The 24,657-nt window shown below is 33.3% G+C and overlaps 1 protein-coding gene across 13 annotated transcripts in view; it reads left to right on the forward strand.

Annotated features, from left to right (window-relative positions):
* Positions 1–24,657, forward strand: part of LOC111708785 (protein unc-13 homolog B) — a 107,804-nt gene that overhangs the window by 78,482 nt on the left and 4,665 nt on the right. For 12 of the 13 annotated variants that reach the window (XM_023482268.1, XM_023482269.1, XM_023482271.1 and 9 more), the window contains 21 exons: positions 2,041–2,161; positions 3,185–3,291; positions 4,917–5,058; positions 5,565–5,691; positions 6,020–6,139; positions 8,964–9,163; positions 9,591–9,741; positions 9,835–9,927; positions 11,095–11,160; positions 14,520–14,645; positions 15,955–16,122; positions 17,019–17,131; positions 18,596–18,764; positions 19,412–19,633; positions 20,655–20,821; positions 21,147–21,295; positions 21,630–21,754; positions 22,758–22,892; positions 23,197–23,290; positions 23,689–23,820; positions 24,541–24,636. In XM_023482268.1, the coding sequence (XP_023338036.1) occupies positions 2,041–2,161; positions 3,185–3,291; positions 4,917–5,058; positions 5,565–5,691; positions 6,020–6,139; positions 8,964–9,163; positions 9,591–9,741; positions 9,835–9,927; positions 11,095–11,160; positions 14,520–14,645; positions 15,955–16,122; positions 17,019–17,131; positions 18,596–18,764; positions 19,412–19,633; positions 20,655–20,821; positions 21,147–21,295; positions 21,630–21,754; positions 22,758–22,892; positions 23,197–23,290; positions 23,689–23,820; positions 24,541–24,636 (2,823 nt within the window). Of the gene's footprint in view, positions 1–2,040; positions 2,162–2,564; positions 2,672–3,184; positions 3,292–4,916; positions 5,059–5,564; positions 5,692–6,019; positions 6,140–8,963; positions 9,164–9,590; positions 9,742–9,834; positions 9,928–11,094; positions 11,161–14,519; positions 14,646–15,954; positions 16,123–17,018; positions 17,132–18,595; positions 18,765–19,411; positions 19,634–20,654; positions 20,822–21,146; positions 21,296–21,629; positions 21,755–22,757; positions 22,893–23,196; positions 23,291–23,688; positions 23,821–24,540; positions 24,637–24,657 lie in introns of all 13 variants that reach the window. The other variant, XM_023482265.1, reaches the window with a different exon arrangement.

The raw sequence follows: 24,657 nt of genomic DNA on the forward strand, positions 1-24,657 counted from the left end.
AGAACATTGTTTTTAACCATGAATATAGAGTTGTATTGTTTCTGCAAATAGCATGAATCATGAATCAAAGCATGTATTTTGAAATTACGACCATTGTGTTATTAACTAAAATTATTAACATAAAGTTAGGTAAATCGCACACATTTTTTAATCCCTAGCATTCTTTTGAAGAAAATGTTCGGTAAATTTGATATAATAGGTAAATTTCTAATAATCAAATATTAACTTTGTTCATTCTATTATAAATTTAGTTTCTTTCCAATGCCCTTGCTTCATATTTCAAATATAATGTTTTGTCAAAATTTGACATTAATCTGAAAAGAAAAATATAGTTTTGAGGAAATGAAAATCAGTTTAAGAAGAATTCTAAAATAGAAAATTTTTTTATTCTGTTTCAGAATATTAAATTCCTCCAGAAATAAAACTAGAATTCATTAAAACATTCAACTAAATCTTTTACTATTTATTTTATTCTATTTATTAATTAGACAAAAAATCCATCATTGGAACTCAATTATAAACCCTTCGGCTTTATTTTTAAAGGGTTTAAATTTCCTTTTCCCATCAAGATGTCAAACGCTTTTTACAAGTCCATTTTTGTAATTACTTAAACCGTCAGAGCTTGACAAACAGGTCTACTGTCAATCAATCCTTCTCATTTAATTATTCTAAATCAAGATAGGATATCACGATACAATCACATGTCCGTATTTATCTATTTATTTTTTATATCAGTCTGAAAATGATCCAGTATACTAAGTAAAAACCAAAAGTATGTAACAAAGAATATAAACAGTTAATGTTTATTTGGTGTATTTGATGTTATTAGACACTTATTAACTCACTAATTTAGTGAAATGGGCCTGTTTCCATTGAAAAATTGCTGTGTCTCATGCTTATTGGACTTTTTAAAGTTATAACTTGAGTCTAAAAGTCGTCTTCCTATTTAAGAGTTTTCTGGTTCTGACTATAGATGAATAGAAGTAAATAATTTAAGAATGTAAGGCACAGCTCTTGTGAAGAACCTGGAATATTTATAATAACGGATTCAATATTCAAATCACGAAACCATATCCTCCCCCTCCCTTCCTTCCACTTCAAAACTTAGAGAAAACTAGTTCCGAAAAAGAATTCAGCTTTTACATTATACAATCTTCTCATCTAACGCACGCAGTAATGTATTCAATTTCGATCCCGTTTTCAAATAATAATAGTAGTTTTTATATCGTTCTTTTTTAATTTGCTTTGATTGTGAAATTAATTATTTAATTGTTTACATTTTATATTAAAGTTCTTTCCTTTTTAAAGAGATCAAAGTCTTTTTTAATGTTAATTCATTTAAACTTTTATAAAAACTTAATTAAGAATATATTAAAGTCATCTTTGTGTTGAAATGTAGTATATTGAGAAATTAAAATCTTGAAATTTTTATCAAGCGACAAATCATGGTTAGGAAAGCATATGTGAAATACCATTTATAGAAATATGAAGTACACATTCGGATATATATATATTGAGGAGACAGCTTTTAACTATTAGAAATTTTAGTTATCCCTGCAGGATTTGATTACCACGGGATTTCCAAAAGGAATCTAATTATTCCATAGGTCTAGATGAGATGAAGACCAATGCTTTATCCCGAGATTTAAAGAAAGATTTAAAATTGTGTGTTGATGATGGACCAAACCTCATAGAGTCAATAAAGTAGATGTTAATAGATGCACATTTTATTCAAAATATATTCGGTCAGGGTTGACCCTCGACAGTTCTTGAGATTGTTTCTGTCATGAAGATTCCACTAAAGTTTCATTTAAGACTGATAACTTAGTTAAATCGAAAAATAATTTAGATAAAGAATTTACTTGTACTCAGCAATTATAGATCTTATTCACACATTATTGGTGTGAAGTAAATTCAATTTTTTTATTCTACATAACTCGCGCTTTTACTATTGCAAACCTTCTGTGCAACAACAACAACAAATAAAGATTAAATAATACATTTTTAGAATTACTAAATTATTTAATTGATTAATTTCAGGGGCTGCTGAGAAGAGCAGCAAGCATGGAGCAGACGACAAGGCCAACACGATCATCATTGCCATGAAGGAGAGGATGAAGGACAGGGAGAAGGACCGGCCCGAGATATTTGAGCTAATCAGGTTAGTCATCTGAACTTTAGTTTAAATCTAATTTCCATGTGTTTTGGAACGAACTTCAAATAAATAAGAAAAATAAAATAGTGTTGATATTAATACCAAAAGCTTGAGAAAAAAGCTTTTGTCACAAACTCAAATGTTCTAATCCCTGTATTATTGCAACCTGATTTTGTAACCATGTTCATGGTTTGAAATATCACAGATTTAAATCATCAGAATGTAAAAATGTAGGAATTAGAAAATAAGAGTTTGAGGCGAGTGTTCACTTCCTTCATATATGAACTGATGAACTGTAAAAAAAACAATTTCTTTTAAAAAGAATCATTATTTTACATAACTTTTTTGGGAAATAGTATTTACGTTTTTATCGATACGACAGATTAACTTAAAGGCTTTTATTTGTTAGGAATACCTTTAACATAACACTGGATATTCATCGTCGATATTTGGAAATAACAAGAGCCCTAGTTTTAGAGGGAACCAGCAAATGGTCCGCTAAAATTGCAATAAAAGGTCAACCTCCTTGGTGGGGTCTCAATGTCAATGTTATGTGGTAGTGGTGTTGTTGTACAGTGTTGTTTATATTATTGCCGCCCCCCCCCCCGCGGGGAAAAATAAAACTCTGCCAACTTCCCTACTTGTAGTACAATACAATTCATCAATAGTCTCATCAAAAACCATTGAAAGGAAATACTTTGTAAATCTAATATTTGAAAGAAAATATTTGTTTACTTTGATAACTCAGTCTGAAACCACATTCAGTAAATAGTGAGAAGTATATAGTTGAACCACGAAGACATAGTTAAACTACTTCTCGCTATTGATTAAATTTGGGCCTCGTGTTGTAAAAATAAATGTAATGTTGTTGTTAATAAGGGATGGATCGGATTGTTTATAAATTATAACTACAATCCGCTCCATTCCTGGATATTCTCCACTGTACACAAAACCAGAAAATCGACCAAATTGTTCCCGCCAAATCTAAACGTGTGTACGTGTACAGTGTTGTTAAATGTTGCACGGTAGGACTGTGTTCTGTGTGGACCCAGGAGAGCATAGCACTCAGCTGGAGGCAGGAGAGCAGGCGGTACTAGAGGGTACTAGCAAATGGGAGTGCAAGGTCCAGGTTACAGGTAATTCATGGAGTACATGGAATACAAATAGTTGTCTATACTGTACATTGTACATATTATTTGTTTATAACTATCTTCTGTAAAAAAAAACTTCTCTAAAGTCGTGCATTAGCATATTTGTAATATGCAATATATACGTTTTATATGTTCTTTAAAAAGAATTTTGTTTTAAGAAGTGAGTCTCTAAAAAGTATTTTTATTCATGAGAGAACAAAAAGTGTTATCATGATTTTAAAGTGTCAAAAGTTCAGTAATTTGGATGACAGAGTCTTTATTTTTGTGAGTAAATGGGATATAAACTTTTCTAACTAACGGAATTGGTGTTGCTTAACTAGTTAATTATTGTTTCTTATTGTTAAAAGTAACCTATAAACAACAGGAACAAAAATTCTTTATTTAAGATTTTTCGAAAAGGAAATGTTATTTTTCAGATCATCGAGTTCTTTAAATAGTAAAAGTTGCTCAGAAGCTAAGATCTAACCTTTTAAATTTTCTTTTTCGCAAGATGAAGTTGTCTGTTTTTTGTTTTATAATTTTTTACAGAAGTTTCCCTGAAGAAAAATTTCCATTCGTGAATTAAAAAAAAGAAAAAGTGAAACTTTTTGTTCTGTTAAAAATATTTAAAGAGTTAATTTTTTTTTCAACTTCAAGAACTGTATTATTTAAAATCTAAAAACTTTAAATATTCCGTTCAAACCTTAAATTAACTTTAATTCATTTGTATTATCTTTAGGCAATATTCTGCCTTTTAAATTTCTCAATGAATAAAACCCAGTGTAATTTATAAAGATATACAAAATTATTTTTTATAACTTATTTGCTGTCAAAAATTCCCATTTCAACACCTTAAAGAAAAACTTTCTTACTTATCTTTTTGTGCGGTTACATTTAATGTTCAGCTCAAAAGGGAAATTCTTTATGTGCGGTTACATTTAAGGTTCAGCTCAAAAGGGAAATTCTTTTTGTGCAGTTACATTTAATGTTCAGCTCAAAAGGGAAATTCTTTTTGTGGAGTTACATTTAAGGTTCAACTAAAAAGGGAAATACAAAGAGTAAAAAAAAAAGAATTTGATTTCCCTCGATTTAAGTTTATTAAATGTTTCATGTTGTTTGGTTGTTAAACTGTTTAATATTATTAACCTGTCAACGCTATATCAACAGTAACCAGGCCGGATAATCCATATCCTTCACGAGGGGCGTATAGGAGCTCGCCAATATAAACGCGTACTACGCCCATACTACAGCATCAACAAACGTGTCCGCTAGTGATAGATTTGCGGCATCAAACTTCGGGGTATAATGGCCTGGTTTATTTTATTTAATACCTGACAGGCCTGGTTTATTTTATTTAATACCTGAGGGGATATAGGATCTGAGCCCCGCCCCCTTGTGGAAAAGTACAAACCTAGATTACTGTGCACTGTAAGCACTGTAGTGTAAACTCCGTTTCGAGTACTGGATTGACTTCAACAAAGCTAATTGTACAGTACACAAAACGGGACAAGTGGGTGCGGGTGAGCTTCTGAAAAGTTTAATTTATTAGCTCGTATATACGCCCCTGTCCTTCACTGCTGTCCAATTATTTACTGTTTTCAATTACAATTTTAGAAAATATTATATTTTAGTGGTTTGCGCCCAGGGGTTGATTGCCAAGGATAAAACAGGAACTAGTGACCCCTATGTCACGGTTCAGGTTGGAAAAGCTAAGAAGAGAACCAAAACTGTTCCGCAAGAACTCAACCCAGAATGGAACGAAAAATTTTCATTGTAAGTATGCCACTCTCAATGAAACTAAACACTTGCCACGAACTCTAATTTTCCATTTCTATATCTTTGCAACCTAATGGTGGAACCCTTATATTTCAATTTCAAACTATTTGATCAAACAGAATGCATAGTTTGAGGTGGGGAAGAGAAAGAGATTAGAAAATTGGAATTTGTTACGAGGTTCTAGTTCATTTCGGGTTCAAGGGAATAAATATTTTACTGAATAGATTCACAAAGCGATTGTTATTATCTCCATACCCCCCCCCCCATTTAACTTTATAAACTTTAAACAATGAATGGAGTCTTTGCCACAAACTCAAATTCTCTATTATCTTTATCTTTGCAACCTGATGGTGTAAAATTTTGATATTTTGAACTTTAATTACTTGAGAGAATAGAATTCGTAGTTTGAAAAAGTCTACGCCATTGAGCTGCAAAGATATTGGGATTAGAAAAGACTCAGTTCTTAGTGCGCTAAAACTTTGAGATATAAAGTATTTTTTCAGTGAATGCCATAATTCGAGTGACCGGATCAAGGTGCGAGTTTGGGACGAGGATAACGATCTAAAGTCTCGACTCCGACAGAAACTAACTCGAGAATCTGATGATTTCCTGGGACAAACAATTATTGAGGTTAGTTCTAGACATCATTATACTTTTATAGTTTCTTTTTTATTAGTCTCAGAACATAATTCCGACCATCACACGTGCTTTTGGCGGTACAGTCCAAACTAGGACTGCAAAGGTTGACCCAGCTCGGATATTCAAATATAATCGTGCGTGACTACAGCAGAAAAACAAATGATATTGTGAAACAGCCATACTTTAATTAAACTTATTTTATTTTCTTCTTTTTTAAAACGAAGTTAAACTCTAATTTATCAGCGTTCGTACACTTTCTTTAATATTGCGAAAGAAATGTTTTCCTGTTTACTCCGTCCTAACCTCAAACCATGTCCAGGTCCGAACCCTGTCTGGAGAGATGGATGTTTGGTACCACCTGGAGAAGAGATCAGACCGTAGTTCTGTCTCTGGTTCTATCCGGTTACAGATTAGTGTAGAGATCAAAGGAGAAGAACAGGTACTTTAATAGAGCTAAATATGTACGGGCTGTTTAGGAATAAACTCTTTTAATCAGACAAACCAGACAATCACTTTACTAGAGCTAAATATGTGCGGATTGTTTAGGAATAAACTCCTTTAATCAAACAAACCATACAATCACTTTACTAGAGCTAAATATGTACGGGCTGTTTAGGAATAAACTCCTTTAATCAGACAAACCTTACAATCTATGCTATTCTCAACTTTTATCTCTAAAATTTTTTTTTTCTTAAATATGGGTTCCACGCATATTTTAGGTACCGGTTTTTATCCCAGAGAACTGTGACTTGTGATCCCAGTTTGGCCTATTAAACGTAAATTTTTTCATTTTTTCCCTTTTTCCTTTTTTTTGTCAGCATATGCGTTTTTAACGCAAAAGTAAAAATTGACAACTCCGCCGCAAATTTTAAGATTGTTTAATTATAGACCAACACGTGATTGAATTCAAATAGAAGAAACCGAAAGCATGTCTCGCTCCGGTTAGTTCGGGGTGGTTCGAGAGAAAAGAACTCGCTGGCTGTTACAATAAAATTATCTTTTTTCCTCTAAACTTTCTCCAAACCAAGCTACTAATGCAAGGAAAGTTTATTGCGGTCGCTTATACTCTGAGTCCATATTGAAACCAGTTCTCTCTGGGCGGACTTTGAAAACTAGAATAGATGCATCAGTGTTCGTTTAGTATCCTAGGAGGTTAAAAGCATTTGATTTTCATAATTTTGAAAATTTACGTAATAGTTTCCTTTGATCAGAGTATTTCATAGATTATTTTTGAGAAAATGGATTCCATGTCAGGCTGTGACATCTGTCTGGTGTTTACTTTTCCGCCCAAAGACAGTACAAAAAATGTGTACACCTCTGAAATAACTTTCCTAGCATTAGTACCTTGCTCCAAGCTAGGAATTTTACATTCTTGAAATATTCAATTCAATTTTAAAATGAAAACATATTCTTGTCAAGAAAGGTTCAGCTCCTGTTTTTCTTCCTAGAAAGTCCTAATATAGAACGTGCTACTTCTTTGTAAAATTTATGTGACATCCTGAAGCTTTATCCGAGAATAATTTATTTTATTTAATACCTGACATGCCTGGTTTATTTTATATAATACCTGACATGCCTGGTTTATTTTATTTAATACCTGACAGGCCTGGTTTATTTTATTTAATACCTGACAGGCCTGGTTTATTTTATTTAATACCTGACAAGCCTGGTTTATTTTATATAATACCTGACATGCCTGGTTTATTTTATTTAATACCTGACAGGCCTGGTTTATTTTATTTAATACCTGACAGGCCTGGTTTATTTTATTTAATACCTGACAGGNGACATCTGTCTGGTGTTTACTTTTCCGCCCAAAGACAGTACAAAAAATGTGTACACCTCTGAAATAACTTTCCTAGCATTAGTACCTTGCTCCAAGCTAGGAATTTTACATTCTTGAAATATTCAATTCAATTTTAAAATGAAAACATATTCTTGTCAAGAAAGGTTCAGCTCCTGTTTTTCTTCCTAGAAAGTCCTAATATAGAACGTGCTACTTCTTTGTAAAATTTATGTGACATCCTGAAGCTTTATCCGAGAATAATTTATTTTATTTAATACCTGACAAGCCTGGTTTATTTTATATAATACCTGACATGCCTGGTTTATTTTATTTAATACCTGACAGGCCTGGTTTATTTTATTTAATACCTGACAGGCCTGGTTTAATTTCCCATCCTGCTGTATCACTGTTGGTGTACATGGATACAGAGTGTTATTAAAAGGTTGCATACTTTTTCAAGAGACTTGATCGAGTTTAAACTGTCGCCACGCCTTAAACTTTATTTTCAACTCACCAACTCACTTATACTTTTGTGTAGCCTGTTAATGACTATAAATCACTTGCTTTCAGTTTTAGTTTTTAAGAAGTAATTTGTAAAGTTCTATTCGACTTCTACGTGAGAGCTTGCTTCCTTTGGATCCCTGTGGGATAATCTATACATTTATCTAAACTGATCTATTCTGGATAAACCCTATCTTTAACCTAATCCTTTATACATGTAAATACAAATATATAAATACATTTAATATACATTATACATTATACTATGGTACTATACTCACAGTGTAGTACCAAAGTGACTGCCGCGAGAATTGGGGGGTCCACATGGCCATACCCCCCCCCGCCCCCCCCCCCCTAGTTTAGGGCCTGGTCTAGGAAGTACTTATTTAAAAATATAATAATAGTATACAGTATTTTTCAAATCTAAGTTTTAAGAAACCATGTCAAAGAATTTTATCTCCGAAGTAACATAAAGATAGCATATAACATATTACTAGCTATATATATATATATACATATATATATATATATAATTGTTAAGATATTGTATTGTTTTGTCTGATAAATAAATCCATTAATTTTATAATTCTGATAAGATTATTAGATCTCTTACTATTGTGTTTAACTAATTCTTTCATATATTTATCTGTTTTGTACATATCTCATTTAGGCAGTACACTCTTTTAGTACACCAGTACTTATTCTACATTGTACTATTCAGGTTTCTCCGTACCACTCTCAGTACACCAGTACTAATTCTACATTGTAATTATCATGATGTACTATTTAGGGTGCTCCGTACCACTCTCAGTACATCAGTACTTATTCTACGTTGTACTTATCATGATGTACTATTTAGGGTGCCAGTACTTATTCTACGTTGTACTTATCATGATGTACTATTTAGGGTGCTTCGTACCACTCTCAGTACATCAGTACTTATTCTACGTTGTACTTATCATGATGAACTATTCAGGTTGCTCCGTACCACTCTCAGTACACCTGCTTGCACGAAAACCTGTTCCACTACCTGTGTGAGAAGAATGGTGGTGAGGTGATCCTACCTGAAGCCAAGGGAGAGGAGAGCTGGAAGGTTTATTTTGATCCTCCTGCCCAGGATATAGTAGATGAGTTCGCTCTTAGATACGGGATAGAGTCTATCTATCAAGCTATGACGTAAGTATACATTTTTAGGCATGATTGCATAATTTAATTTTCTTGCGATTCAACCTAGCAAATTGAGTTTTTGCCTCAAACTGTAATTTTCTAATCCCTACATCTTTGCAACCCAATGTCGTAGACCTAAGATATTTTTATTATGAATTCTGTTAGATCAAATAGTTTAAGTTTGAAATTTCAAAGGTTTACACCACCAGGTTGTAAAGATTAGATTTGTGGGGCAGATTCCATTCCTGTTCTTAATATCTATGTATATTGTTAATTTCACCACTAACTCTGCCCCCTCCTCTTCTGAAAACTTCACAATCTGCAGAAACCCTTTATTTACCCTGCAAACAAGAATCAAACAGTTGCAAAAATGCACTTTCTTAAATCAAGCGACATTTTCAAACAAAAACTGAAAAGTTTAAAACTTTTTTTTCAGGCATTTTAACTGTCTGTCCACGAAGTACCTGTGTGCCTGCGTACCGGCCAGTATGTCGACCCTGCTCGCCAATATAAACGCGTACTACGCCCATACTACAGCATCAACAAACGTGTCCGCTAGTGATAGATTTGCGGCATCAAACTTCGGGGTATAATATAATAATAATAATAATAATAATAATAATAATAATAATAATAATAATAATAATAATAGAAATAAAAATATATTTGTTTGTTTACAGAAAGACCGGTTTATCCGTCTACTTGATACCCTACATAACTCCCTACGGATTGATTTATCTATGTACAGAAACAATTTCCCAGCCAGCTCACAGGTATACTACATCTCAATCTATGTAAGAAAGTCCCGGGAAAAAAATTCAGAAAAAAATTGGAAAAAAGTCCGAATTTTCTCAAGTCGTTGGAAAAAATGTCACTGGAACACAGAACTTTATCTGTGTTTTTGATTCCTGGTACTTTTTTTCCTAAAATAGTACGGTACTAAATCTATACAGTGTACACTGTACAGTTACTAAATCTATACAGTGTACAGTGTACAGTCAAGAGATCTAACCAGAGTACAGTGTACAGTTACCTGATGGGGTGTAAACCTTTGATATTTCAAACTTTGACTATTTGATCTATCACAATTTTAAAGTCTGAAATTTCAAAGGTCTACGCACAACATGAGGTTGCATAGACAAAAGAAGATTTATAAATTTAGAGTCTGTAGCAAGTATTCAGTTTCTTCAAAACGAAAGAAGATCTTTTAATGATTTTTATTGGGAGCAATTGAGTGATTTAGTCAATTACCTTAAAAATTACAAAAGAAGATAATTATTTCGCCGAATTGAATAAATTTTATCAGAATATGGTGAATTTGGCTTTCGTATTTTCCAGTATTTTCTCCACATCTTGTTTAACTCCAATCCTGTAATATCACCGGGTTTGGTTTAACTGCAATCCTATAATATCTCCGGGTGTGGTTCTACTCCAATCCTATTATATCTCCGGGTTTAGTTTAACTCCAATCCTATAATATCTCCTGGTTTGGTATAGCTCCAATTCTGTAATATCACAGGGCTTGGTTTAACTCCAATCCTATAATATCTCCGGGATTGGTTTAACTCCAATCTTATAATATCTCCGGGGTTGGTTAAACTCCAATCCTATAATATCTCCGGGTTTGGGTGAACTCCAATCATATAATATCTCCGGGTTTGCTTTAACTCTAATCCCATAATATCTCCGGGGTTGGTTTAACTCCAATCCTATAGTATCTCCGGGTGTGGTTCAACTCCAATCCTATAATATCACAGGGCTTGGTTTAACTCCAATCCTATAATATCTCCGGGTTTGGTTTAACTCCAATCCTGTAATTTCTCCTGGTTTGGTTTTATTCAAACCCTGATTTTTTTTCTCCGGGGTTGGTTTAACTCCAATTCTATTTGTTCTCCGGGTTTGGTTTAACTAACTCTAGAATAATTATTTTATTATTTTAGGAGAAACTACAAGATCTAAAGGCAACTGTGGATCTACTTACATCAATTACATTCTTCAGGATGAAGGTTCGTAGAGAAAAACAGGGAAAGGGAGAAGGCCCCGGGAATACGGGGAGGGGTAGGGGAATGGGGGTGGGGTAATGGTAAAGGAGGAGGGGGAATACAAGTTTATACATATAGAAAGAGAGAGATTTAGTATCATCTCTCAACTAAGAGAGAACCATGAGCGTAGAGGACGGACATATTTATTCATACACTATAGTTGTACAGCAGAAAATAAAGACTTTTCATAACAGAAGAAATATTTTAACCGGAAAAATTTTCGGAAATAAAATTGTTGCAGATTTTGTGAGCAATGTTTATCTGTTTAGAAATGAAATAAAAATAAAAAAAAAATAATTTAACACCAAGATAACATGGGTGAAAATATAAAGAAATGGTCACCAGTCCAGGTAAAGGGTGTTCGGAGTTGGAAAGCCAACAGCCCCAATTTTTCAAAAAAGTTTTAGGAACGAATAATTTTTTTAATGTTTTCTAGCAAAGAGAAAAAATAATCTCGATGTTTGTGTACTAAACAAAAACAAGCTTTTGGGATAAAAACAATAAAAAATTGAAGCCTTACTTTATTTAAGAAAGATTAAATATCTGTTTGTTTTTTATCTGGCAAAACAAAAACAGATTTAGAATATTTAAATATTAAACCAACAGCTTTCTAAAGATAAATGAAAAATGTTAAGTGAGAATCAGAATTAATATTGTTCAATTTAATTTATAAATCTTTGGCGATATTTTATATCTAACAGATTTTGGTTCTCCTATTGTATGCTAGATTATTTGAAGATAACTGAAAGGAAATATTTATAGATTATCCTTTTTAAGAGATCAAACCCCAATGCTAGGCAGGAGGGGGGGGGNGTATTTCTTTTACAACTCACTAAAAGAACTTTTATGAGCCAAGTCCCATATAGAAGTATGGTCTATAAAACTATTCTAACTTCTAAATGATAATTTTTACCATATTTTCCACTATTAATTTATAAAACCTTGCTTTAAATAATTCTTTTAATCACTTTTTCTTTCCTTTTTTAACTTATACACCTTGTTTTTTTAATTTTAAGCTGTTCAAAAAACAGTTCCACTTACCATACCAATATATTTAACTAAAGGAATTAAGTCTTTGCCACAAACTTTGATTTTTAATTCCCTATCTCTTTGCAACCCAAAGTCGTATACCTTTGATATTTCAAACAATGAATTCTGTTAACTCAAATAATATAAGTTCTCTCCCACCCGCTTCAGTGAAAACTTTGTATATTGTAAATAAAAGCAAACTTGTTGGGAGCAATATGCTAAACTTAACTTATTCTAAAGAATGTCTAATGTTTAAAAACATGGATCAAATAGGCCTATAGGTTATCCGATAAATACTTTCATGTTCACAAATCTTGAAATATGTTCCTCATTACTATATATTAACCAATGGAGCTACAGTGAGAACAAGAAAACTCTGGAATAGGAAGACGACTTTAAACCTTAAATTAAGGGTTTAAATAGTTCAATGAACTTTAACTTACAGCAAACCTTTTTCTTTGGAATTAGCATCAAATACTCTTAATTATAACTTGAATTTTATCTTCCTTGATTCTCACTGTAGAATAGTGTTAGCACAACAGAATGGTGCCACTAAACTTTAAACTAATATTAAACCAACATTACGAACGAATTCAAAAATTTAATAAGAAGAGAAGAAAGGAAATTATGGTAAGAAGAAAGGGAAAGGGGGGGGGCAGCCGATGAAGGTTTGGAAGAAGTACAAGGCATAGAAATTGAAAAGGAGGAGAAATGGAAAGGAATTAGTGGAGGAAGTATAAGAAGAGAAGGATGATAATAGAGGGAAGGAAGTAAGAAAGGAAGGGATGTAAGAAGGAGGAGAAGTATAAAAGAATAAGGGAAATGGAAATGAAAGTAAGAAAGATTTGAAGGAAAGCTACAGAAGAAGTAGGAAAGGAAAAGGTACGGAGGAAGGGAAGTAAGAAGTAAAGGAAGAGAAGAGGTAGAAGAAGTAGGAAAGGAAAAGGAACGGAGGAAGGGAAGTAAGATGTAAAGGAAGGGAAGAAGTAGAAGAAGTAGGAAAGGAAAAGGAACGGTGGAAGGGAATTGTAAGAAGTAAAGGAAGGGAAGAAGTAGAAATAGAAAAAGTAGAACAGGAAAATGAACAATAAAAGGAAAGTAGAAGTAGAAAAAGTAGAAAAGGAAAAGAAACGAAATAAGGAAAGTTAGAAGTAATAGAAGGGAAGAAGTAGAAATAGAAGACACAAAAGAACGAGGAAAGAGGGTTAAGAAGTAAAAAGAAAGAGAAGTTGAAAAGGAAAAGTAGCGAGGGAAGGGAAGGAAGAAAGGTGAGAAAGATGTGGGAAGTAAAAATGAGAATATGTAATTTTGGAACTTTGTAGGGAGAAAGGATTAAAGGTATAAGGATTTAGCAGAATTGAACGATTAGATAGGCTAGAATGTTAATAAGACACACCCACACATCCGATTTATTTGCATACACCCCATTTGTCAACTAACTAACGATATAAAGTGATTTTTTATTTGTGTATATTCTAATAATCATTACCCAATATCTAGTTTCTGCTTCTACTAAAAGTTTGATGAAAAAAAGTTAACGAAAATGATTGGAACAAATGAGAAGAAATCAATCAGCACTCAGCAGAAAATAGAGATTTGTATAAAGTTGAAGGATAAAGATGGATATGGAAGCTGACGTTAGCTGGATAAAATTGTAAAGAGTTGCCCTGGGAAACTATTTAATTTAGAAAAGTATTGAAAATATAAAATTTTTCATCCAGAAGATGTTTTAACAACAGTGTAACATTTTCACATTAAATCTACAATCATTTTACATTTTCATTTTAACTCTAAAACTTTTCTTTAGATTTTCCTTTTCCTTTTGGTTTTGATCGATATGATATTTTTACTAATTTTGCTTTACACGTTTCTCCCTTTAATCATAAGAAATGGTAAGGTTAAATATATTCTAATATTTATAATGTACCATAAGGGTGGAAGAAGGGGGGGGGAGGGGGAGCTACGAGGAGAGATTTTAGATATCTTGTTTTTTCTTACATGTTGATTCACAATGGTGCCTTTAAAAGCTTTTTTTGATTATGAATGAATGACATATCTTTATAGTTTATACTTTAAAAATTTATTATTTTCTATTGTGGGGTCTCTACTAAAGTGAATTGCGGATTTCTGCTACAGAAACAGTGAAGTAAAATTTTGGAATTAACACTTTCCAGCTAGAAAAACAACTATATCATACATATTTTTGATCAATAAAAGGTTTAAGGATATCACTGTGAATCTGGAGTATGCTTTAAGTTACAACTAAACTCCCTTTAATTGACTGAATAATACAGGTTCAAGAACTAACATCTCCTCCCAGAGCTAGCACCGTGGTCAAGGATTGTGTGAAAGCCTGTTTACGGTCAACTTATCAGTTCCTATTTGAGAATTGTTACGAGCTCTATAACAGGGAGTTCCAGGTATACAAGGATATAAAACCAACTTATCAGTCCCTATTTGAGAACTGTTACGAGCTCTATAACAAGGAGTTCCAGGTATACAAGGATATAAAACCAACCCAACTTATCAGTCCCTATTTGAGAACTGTTACGAGCTCTATAACAGGGAGTTCCAGGTATACAAGGATATAAAACCAACCCAACTTATCAGTTCCCTATTTGGAACTGTTACGAGCTCTATAAAAAGGAGTTCCAGGTATACAAGGATATACAACCAACTTATCAGTCCCTATTTGAGAACTGTTACGAGCTCTATAACAAGGAGTTCCAGGTATACAAGGATATAAAACCAACCCAGCTTATCAGTCCCTATTTGAGAACTGTTACGAGATTTATAACAGGGAGTATACAAGAATATAAAACCAACCCAACGGATCGTTATAATCATAACAGGAAGTTCCAGGTATACAAAGCTATTAAACCAATCCCAAATTATTGTGTGCCTATATATCGAAGATTATTTTTTACCCGGTAAACTCTAAAATTATCCGAAGGTTCGGCGCAATGGTTACAACATAACCTTAATTTAAACTTACCAGCTATTCGAGGGGTTGTATTTTTCCTTTAGATAGATTTTTAAAGTTTGAGCCGCAGCGTTCACCTGTTCACAATCTTTGAATGTAATTAGAAGTACACTAGCATCTCATAACCAAAACCTACAGGGTGTCCCACGAAACATGACAGTATGCAGGACGACTTGAATGTCGTCTTGATTTTTGATATAATATGCTGCGCTTATTTGTCAACCTAATTTTAGAAGTAAATTTCTAGTGATAATAATCACAAAATTTCCCTTGTCCTGCCATTTCCAAAATGTGGTCTGCCTTTTTTGTGCTTTCAATATTGCCCGAGATATGAAGAATTTCGTTCAGATTTCGACAATTTTGCTTTTATCTAACAAAATTAAAAACTGAACCAAACTCTTTATATCTCCGGTAATATTGAAGCACAAAAAAAGCAGACCACTTTTTGGAAATACCAGGGCTAGGAGAATTATGTGATAATTGTTTCAAGAATCATACATGTGAAAGTAGATAGAAGACTAAATGTCACAAATAAATTCAAATACCAAAGACGACTTTCAAGTCGTCTTCCTATTGTCATGTTTCGTGGGACACCCTGTATATTAGTTGAATTACTTGTGATTTAAATAATCTTTTTAGAAAGCTATGCAAGTTTTTATACACAGATAAAACTCCAAAATACTGGAATGTACATAGAATTCTAGAACATAGAATAATATATTTATTATAAATTAAACCTACTTGAGGTTGATCCTAACGAGGCTAAACGAGACGCCGAGGACACTGGACCGAGGCTGGACGACCTTGAATTCTGGCACAAGTTGATCGCCCTCATAACCTCCGTGGTGGAGGAGGACAAGAACTCCTACGGACCCGTCCTCAACCAGTTCCCTCAGGAGCTCAATATAGGACAGGTAAATAATACATCCATCCCTGGAAAGCTGCGGGGTTATTCCCCTTGGAAAACTCAACTATCAACGTAGTTGTAAGGAATCCTTCAAACCAAGGGTACCGTCAACGAATCACTAATATATCATCTAATATTCAATGAAGAAGATTTTCACGGTTTTCTCACTTAAAATTAATGGAAAGAAAATTACACCGGGTTGGGTTATTATTTAAATTCAAGATTGTCTAGTTGATGTATAAAGAAAAAAAACTAAAGAAACAATTTCTTTAATGAATATTTTAAAGAAAATTTTCATAAACCTTCCTCATGAGCAATCTAATTCAGCAGTTTGTTTACGATATGTTGAAAGTATTAGAACGAGGGGGAGGGACTAGGCTTTTTTTTAAATTGAAAAATATTGTGAATTTAAAATACAGTTTATTTCAAATTATTTGTTTTTGATTTATTATTTCCCCGTTCATTTTTCAAATTTTGAAATATTTTGATGTTTTAAATCCAAAAGTGACATTTTTAATCTGAAATTTTAGTCAACTATTCACAAACTTGAATGTTTTTTTTGCTGCAAAAAATCCCCCTGTCAATTTAACATCAAAGCTAATCGAACATGGAACAAAAGTAATGAAAATTTTAATTTTCTAAAATATTTGTTGCCAAAATGTTGATATTTTCTGAAATATTAAAATATTGGAATTTTTTCTATTTTTGTATAAATTTTTCAATAGACATTCTTGTGAAATAATATTTTCTGGATAAACTTTAGAGGGTGGGGGGAGGAGGCTGTTCTGGGTGGGTGGGGGGGGGGGAAGCTGTTCTTTACTTTTAATTAACTTAAATTGAGAAAGGTTTCAGTGATTTAAATTAAAGGGACTGTTTGCCAATTTTTATTTTGTTCCTGTTCAGCTTTCCGCATCTACGATCTGGGCCCTGTTTGCTACTGACATGAAGTACGCTCTGGAGGAACATGAGCAGCATAGACTTTGTAAATCATCAACATACCTCAACTGCCATTTCAGGTAAAATAGAAACTGAGAATTCGATATTAAAGGATCTGTTAGCGTAAATTCAAGTGAACCTCCAAGCTAAGATTTAAAACGGTACCCTGGACACCCTTTATAGGGTCAAAATTGTGGAAGACATTGTCGATTTTTCGGGTTTAAACTTTTTAACTGTGATAACTCCTACACATTTTCCTGCAGTAGAAATTTTCATGTCACAATTATAAACATTGATATCTAACTTATACTTGATTAGACCAAGCTTTTAAGGGTACCGTTGTAAATCAGGCAATGCTTTCTTTGCAAAAATAATGATAACTCTCTCTTTAATGTCCCCTCCCTCCCCCCACGAACCCTAAAAATACTACTGACTGGGAAACAGGAAAGGCAAAGAGATCGAGTCAGTTTTAAAAAGCTTTAAAAAAAGACTGGGTCGACTTTAAAGTGTCGCAACCAAAGAGAATAGATTATAAATAGAGAGGAATTTACTCGATAAAAGTGTAATTTTGTTGTACTATTTCCATATAATCTATTTATTCTCTTTGGTCGCCTTGGCCTTTAATTTTCCTCAGGGAATAGGAATAAAGGGAAGGGAAATGGCGCTGGTCTGGCATGAGAAAGTCAGTCGCACTGCTTTGCAGACGAGTTCGTTATTCTCCATCGATTGATCTATGCGAGCTTTCAACCTTTGGATCACTGTTAAGGCAGAGAATATGTTTGGGTTTGTAGAATGTAGATTATGCAATAAAAGAGTCGATAATCATTCCACAATTTTCTTAACCCAGCTGTCAATCTAATTGGGCAAGAATTATTTATTTACTCCGGAATAATTTAAAAAAATCAATATTCGTGTCGGAAAAGCATCCTTCATTAATGGAATATATTTGTTAGTAAATAGAAAATAGTTAATTAGATTCTGAAAATCAGAACGTAATTATATCTATATTTATGTCAAACCTGAGCTCTCTAATTGAAATAGGAGAAACGAAAATAAACAAAAATACGATAATTAAATATATATATTTCAACACAGTGAGTATACTAGCTAAAGGTAGAGGGGAAAGGATTTGTGCGCAGAAACTGGTTTAAAGTAAATAAACCCCTAGAAAAATCAACGCTATACAATGGTCGACCAGATGACGTCTCCGACTGTGTGCGTACGAATTATCTTTTGAGCACATAAGAATTTAGCGGGAGACATCTTACGGTCATAATATCGTCCCCCAAAGTACGCCATCTGGACGGGCTTTGTTTATACATTCGGTAGAGAAGAACGGCCTCAGTTAGTTAAAAAGCATGGGCTTTCTACCCGGCCTAGGACAATTTCGGCCTTTGTTTACAATCTTTGTTATTAATTTGATAAAACTAATTCCTTTCAGTTCTAATACGTTAAAGTCAAATGTGTACAGAAACCCTAACCCCTCTACCTAAAGTATACATGTATTCTTTTATTTAAGTTAATTTATAATCTGTACAATTCAGGGTGAAATGGTTGTACAAGACCTATGTAGCTGATGTCCCACCGTACAAGGGTGCAGTGCCTGAATACCCGGCTTGGTTCGAAGCCTTCGTGATGCAGTGGTTGAATGAGAACGACGATGTTTCCTTGGAGTTCCTGCACGGAGCTTATACTAGAGATAAGAAGGATGGGGTTAGTATTTTTTACAGGGTCACTCACAAAATATGAGAAGACTTCTAAAGAAAGAGAACGCTTGCCTCCAACTCTAACTTTTCAAAGCCTACATCATTCTTTGCAACCAGAGATAATTTATACTCTGGTTATTTGATCCAGCACAATTCATAGTTTAAAATAGGAAAGGTCTACGACATTAAGTTGCTAAGATTTAAGGATTAGACAATTTAAGTTTTCAGTTCCTTTGGTTGAGTTCTGATTTAATGGTTCACTCCAGCTTTAAAGATATTGTATCATCCTTTACTGAATTATTTCGTATTAACTCAAGGATAATATTTTATTCTGAAAACAAAATTTAATGTAGATAAACTTTCAGAATTTATGGTTTTTATAATTAATTCTTAACAGTTGTGGGTAGACCCGTACATACAGTACAGTGGGATCCATTATACTGTAAAATAATCATTAAACTATGTAGTTACATAAAGATAGAACCACATCCCTTATTAAGTTTATTTTCAAACTACTGCACGTGTCATTTTTCACAAATTCTTGGGCCACACTGCATTAAACATTAAAAAACACTTTCTAGTTATAGATCTAAAAATGAAGTTTTTCTACAAAGAGTTAGCATCCTTTCTATCTTTAATATCCTTTCTATTTAGTTCCGGAAGAACACTGAGCACTCGAACTTCTCCAGCTCTGTGGTGGACGTGTTCACTCAGCTCACCCAGTGCTTCGAGGTCCTACAGAAGTTGGAGTGCCTGAACCCTGGTATCTGGAACAGATACATGCATAGGTTTGCAATGACGGTGGTAAAGGTTTTAACTGCCTATGCTGATCTGCTGAAGAATGATTTCCCGAATCATCTTAAGGACGAACGCACGGTAAGATCAATGTTAATTAATAAAGATGTTTTTGTTATGGAATCCTAAATTGTGCATAGTGTACATGAGGTACCGTATGATTATCTACATGTTAATATTGATGATCTGCATGTTAATGATGAAATGCATGTTGATATTGATGATGCTGAATCACATTTTAATATAGACGAAGATCTATATGATGATATTAATGATCAACTACATGTTGATACCTATGATAATCTACATATTGACAATGATGATGATATTCATGTTGATATGAATGATAATTTATTTGTTGATATGGATGATGATTTTCATGTTGATATGAATGATAATCTTTATATTAATATAGACGATGATCTACATGTTGATACTAATGATGATGATCTAAATGCTGATATAATGATGATATTTCATGTTGATAACGATTATGATCTACAAGTTGATATAGATGATGATCTTCATGTTTATATTGGTGTTGATTTTTATGTCGTATATGATGATCTACATTTTGATTTATATGCTGATCTTCATGTTGACATTAATAATGATCTACATGGAGACATTGATAATGATCTTCATGTTGATATATATAGATGATGATTTTCATGTTGATAATAATGATAATCTTCATGTTGATTCCACTGATGATCTTTAAGTTGATACTAATGATGGTCTATATGTTGATACAACTGAAGATCTTCATGTTTATATACACGATGATCTAAATGTAGATGTTAATAATGACCTATATGTTAATATTGTTGATGATCTACATGTTGACACGGATGATGACATGCATGTTAATTTAGATGATGATCTACTTGTTGATTTAGATAATGATCTTCATTTTTACAATGATGATGGTCCACCTGTTTATTTAGATGAGGATATTTATGTTAATAAACATGATGATCTTCATGTTGATACTAAAATGATCTTCATGTTGATACTAATGATGATCCACATGTTGATATTGATGATGATATCCATGTTGATACTGATGATGATCTTCATGTTGATACTAATGTTGATCTAGGCGTGTGTGTTGATGAACAACGTGCAACAGACGAGGATCCAGCTTGAGAAAACCTACCAGAGTATGGGTGGATCAGAACTTAATTCTGAAGCTGCTGCAATACTCAACCAACAGCAGTCTACGCTTAATGTTGTTCTTGACGCGCTCGCGCTCAAATTTGCGGAGAGGTAACTAATTGCGCGATGATTAAGGGGCTGTAGACGTGGTGATAGCTAGAAAGGGTAAAGGGTACTATTGGTAATATGGTATTTAAGTGAGGGGTCCCTTGAACAGAAGTCGTCTTCCCTCTTAACAAATATTACAGAAAATAAAAATTGTAACAAATATCATTCTTGACAAGTATGGCATTGTTAGATGTTATAAATGACAATATTTTTGTGTAAAATTAATTTGAACTTCTAAAGCTTCATTGTCAACATTTCCTTTGAAAAGAAAACACATTAAAGTTTAGTTTGAATTTGTTGAAGAAATGAAATAATTTTATTTGTTTAGTATCAGCGGGAAGGTGGATAACTCCGTGAAACAGACGGGTAAACTTCTGACAGAGATCAAGGGTGGAGGCCAGGGACAAGCCATATCTAAATCCGAGGTCGCAGCCCTAGCAGACAGTATCCTCGGTCCACTAATGGATCTGCTTGATGGTAGGCTTTGTTTAAATTACAAGAAATACCCGGCATAAGCAAACAATAAATAAATGGAACAATACTGAAAAGAAATACAAACATTTAACAATAGAAATATGTAAATAAAAGCAATGAGAACATTTTCATACTTATAATAACGCATTACAGAAAGTCCTTATTTTCCTTAATCTATCCATCGATTTTCAAAATGGAGTCTGCTTTAGTGTACATCAAAACATAAAAAGTAAAAGGCAGATGGACACAATGTTTTTAATAATAGGAGTACGATTGTTTAATTGTCTAATAGAAACTCGTCAAAAATCGCTGGATATTGAAATATTTTGATATTTAGGCTCGTTGTCAATGTATGCTGAGAACTGTGATAAATCAGTACTGAAACGGTTGTTAAAACAACTCTGGAAAATTGTGATGAAAAGTTTAGAGAGAAATATAGTGCTGCCACCTATAAATGAAAAGGTAAATATAGTGCTCCCACCTATAAATGAAAAGGTAAATATAGTGCTGACACCTACAAAAGAAAAGATAATATATAGTGCTGCCTCCTACAAAAGAAAAGGTAAATAAAGTGCTGCCACCTATCAATGAAAAGGTGAATATAGTGCTGCTACCTATCAATGAAAAGGTAAATATAGTGCTGACACCTTCAAAAAAGGTAAATATAGTGCTGCCACCTATCAATGAAAAGGTGAATATAGTGCGACCACCTATCAATGAAAAGGTAAATATATTGCTGACACCTCCAAAAAAGGTAAATATAGTGCTGCCACCTATCAAGGAAAAGGTAAATATAGTGCTGACATCTACCAAAGAAAAGGTAATATATAGTGCTGCCAATTAAAATTCCTATGCAAATCACAAAAGCCCAATTCGTATAAGCTTTTAATATTAATGCCCAAAGCTAAGAATTAATATTTTTGATTTAATTTCTGTTCTAAATGAAATAAAAGAATAAATTTTAACCCTAATTTCTAGAAATAAAAATGAAAAAGAACCTTTTAGATGCAATCCATAAGTCTGAACAAGAAACAATAAATTGTTACTTTTTCTTTCTGTCCTGTCAGAAAAAGTTAATTCAGTTTGTTTCATTTTCTCAAATATCCTAAGTTTTCCATGAATCCATCTCTCTTTGAAGTCATTTTTCATTTTCTCAAGAAAATTATTAATAACATAGAATTCATCATGAAGTGAATGTTAAGATGCTTCATCCATCACTCACAACCATATTTAGACCATCCACTGTCTGATAAAGAATGACAATGACATATCAATTAAAGAAAAATTTCGGCTGCAAGTTCTCAATTACAGAGAAAAAAATAAAGATATTTTCAACACTTTTTACTGAGATGAAAATTTCAAGATACTATTCTGAATCATTGATGACACGGGGTNCCCTGTAAGTCTAAAAAGGTCCCTGTAAAAATGTCTGAATATGCACCTTCTAACCCTGTGTATTATGTAGAAGGCCCTGAAGAGCCTGGTTGGCGACGCCAAGAACGTGGCCGAGTCTGCCAAGAAGGTTGAAGATGTCACCAGCTTCCTCAAGAAGGGTCTCAGTGCCAAGGCTGATGTCAAGAATGTGATGAACGTTGTTTCGGTAATTTGTCTAAGGAATTCAGTCTTTGCTACATACTCAAACTTTCCAATCCCTATATTTTTGCATCAGTGAAAAACCTTTAAAATCTCAGACTGAGATTATTTGATCTAACAAAATGCAAAGTTTGAAAAATCTAATGTTTCCGACATTGGGTTGCAAAGATATGGGGATTAGAAAATCAGAGTTTGTGGCTAAGACTCAATTCCTTTATAATTTTGATTTTCTGTTAAATGTCGGAGGGTTCTGATATTCAGGATATCTCTAAGTTCTAATGTTCAGGATATCTCTAAGTTCTAATGTTCAGGATATCTCTAAGGAAGGAGAGAGGAGTTTAACCCCTAAGCAGTGTGCTGTACTAGAAAGTGCGCTTGATGCGGTCAAACAATACTTCCATGCAGGTCAATATCATTTGTAATTATATATCACTGCAAAAATGTCCAGATGTCGAAACTTTTGAATGAGGAAAATTCAACAGTAGAATCTTTTAATTTGAAGTGATTCAGTCCTTAATTCATGAAAAACAACTGGCTCGAATTTTCACAATCTTTCATCATCGGTCTAAAGTAGATATTTATTTTGATTCTTATTGGTCAAACCTACTGAAATATTCAACAGGAATTAACTTAATCCACCTGATGCAATTAACAGCTAAACAGTCCAGAAATTCACAAACAGTTTTTTTTAGCTTTTTTGACATTTTTCATGTTTTAATATCCCTTTAAGACCAGAAAAGTTTCCTGAACCCTGACTGTAAAATTAAATTTTTATCTTGAAACTTTTAACAAAATTTGTTTAGGTGGGAACGGATTAAAGATTTCTTACGTGAACAAATCTGAGGAGTTGAAGTCCTTGCACCATGCACTGTCCCTTTACACACAGACCACAGACGCACTTATCAATAACTTTGTATCCTCACAGACAAATCAAGGTAAGATAAAGAAGAGAAGACTAAAATATATGTGTAAAAAACTAAGAAGGTCTGGAATCCCATTCAAACGTTGGAATGCAAGATAGATTATTTAAAGCTCTTCTACAGGGTTACCCACAAAGGATGAATCAGTTAACCGCATAGAATAGGATAATTTCAATGTTTATTGAAGTCTTTTGTCTTGAATATAGTTTTCCAAAGGCTTATTGAATGATTTGGCAAAGAAAGAACTAAGTTTATAGTTGCGGGGAATCATAAATAGAAGGAAACGGGCATTGCAATTCCCTACAATCGTCTATAAAGTTTGATTCTTTGTGGGTAACCCTGTAAGTATTTTTTTTATACTTAGTGATAGTGTATTCTATGTATACTAGCCTTAGAGGGCGCTTCGCGCCCATCTTCTAAATTAATTGTGAACATATTCTCTTTGTGTACATCGTAAAACAAAACAAAAATAATTCGCGGATTTTCACAAAAAATGTCGTGGATTTTCAAAATTTTCAAAAATTTAATGAAGATCGAATTTTGATGGAGACAAATATTTGAAATTTTGATCATTCATAAACCTTCCCTGTGGTCACGTGAGGTCCCACAAAAAATTTGGGCCCGATCGGTTCAGCCGTTTTGAAGTTTATTGGATACAAACAAACAAACAAACAAACAAATTTATATATAGATTGTATAACCTTAACTGGAGAAATAAAGTCGAACCCTGTTTAGATTCCTCCAGTATAGATGGTGTAGTTGGAGAAGTATCGGTTCAGGTTGATCTCTATACTCATCCGGGTACTGGAGAACACAAGGTTACGGTTAAAGGTAGGTTGGATATTATATCCG

Source organism: Eurytemora carolleeae, unplaced genomic scaffold (genome assembly GCF_000591075.1).
Source record: "Eurytemora carolleeae unplaced genomic scaffold, Eaff_2.0 scaffold909, whole genome shotgun sequence".
Taxonomy (NCBI): Eukaryota; Metazoa; Arthropoda; class Copepoda; order Calanoida; family Temoridae; genus Eurytemora; species Eurytemora carolleeae.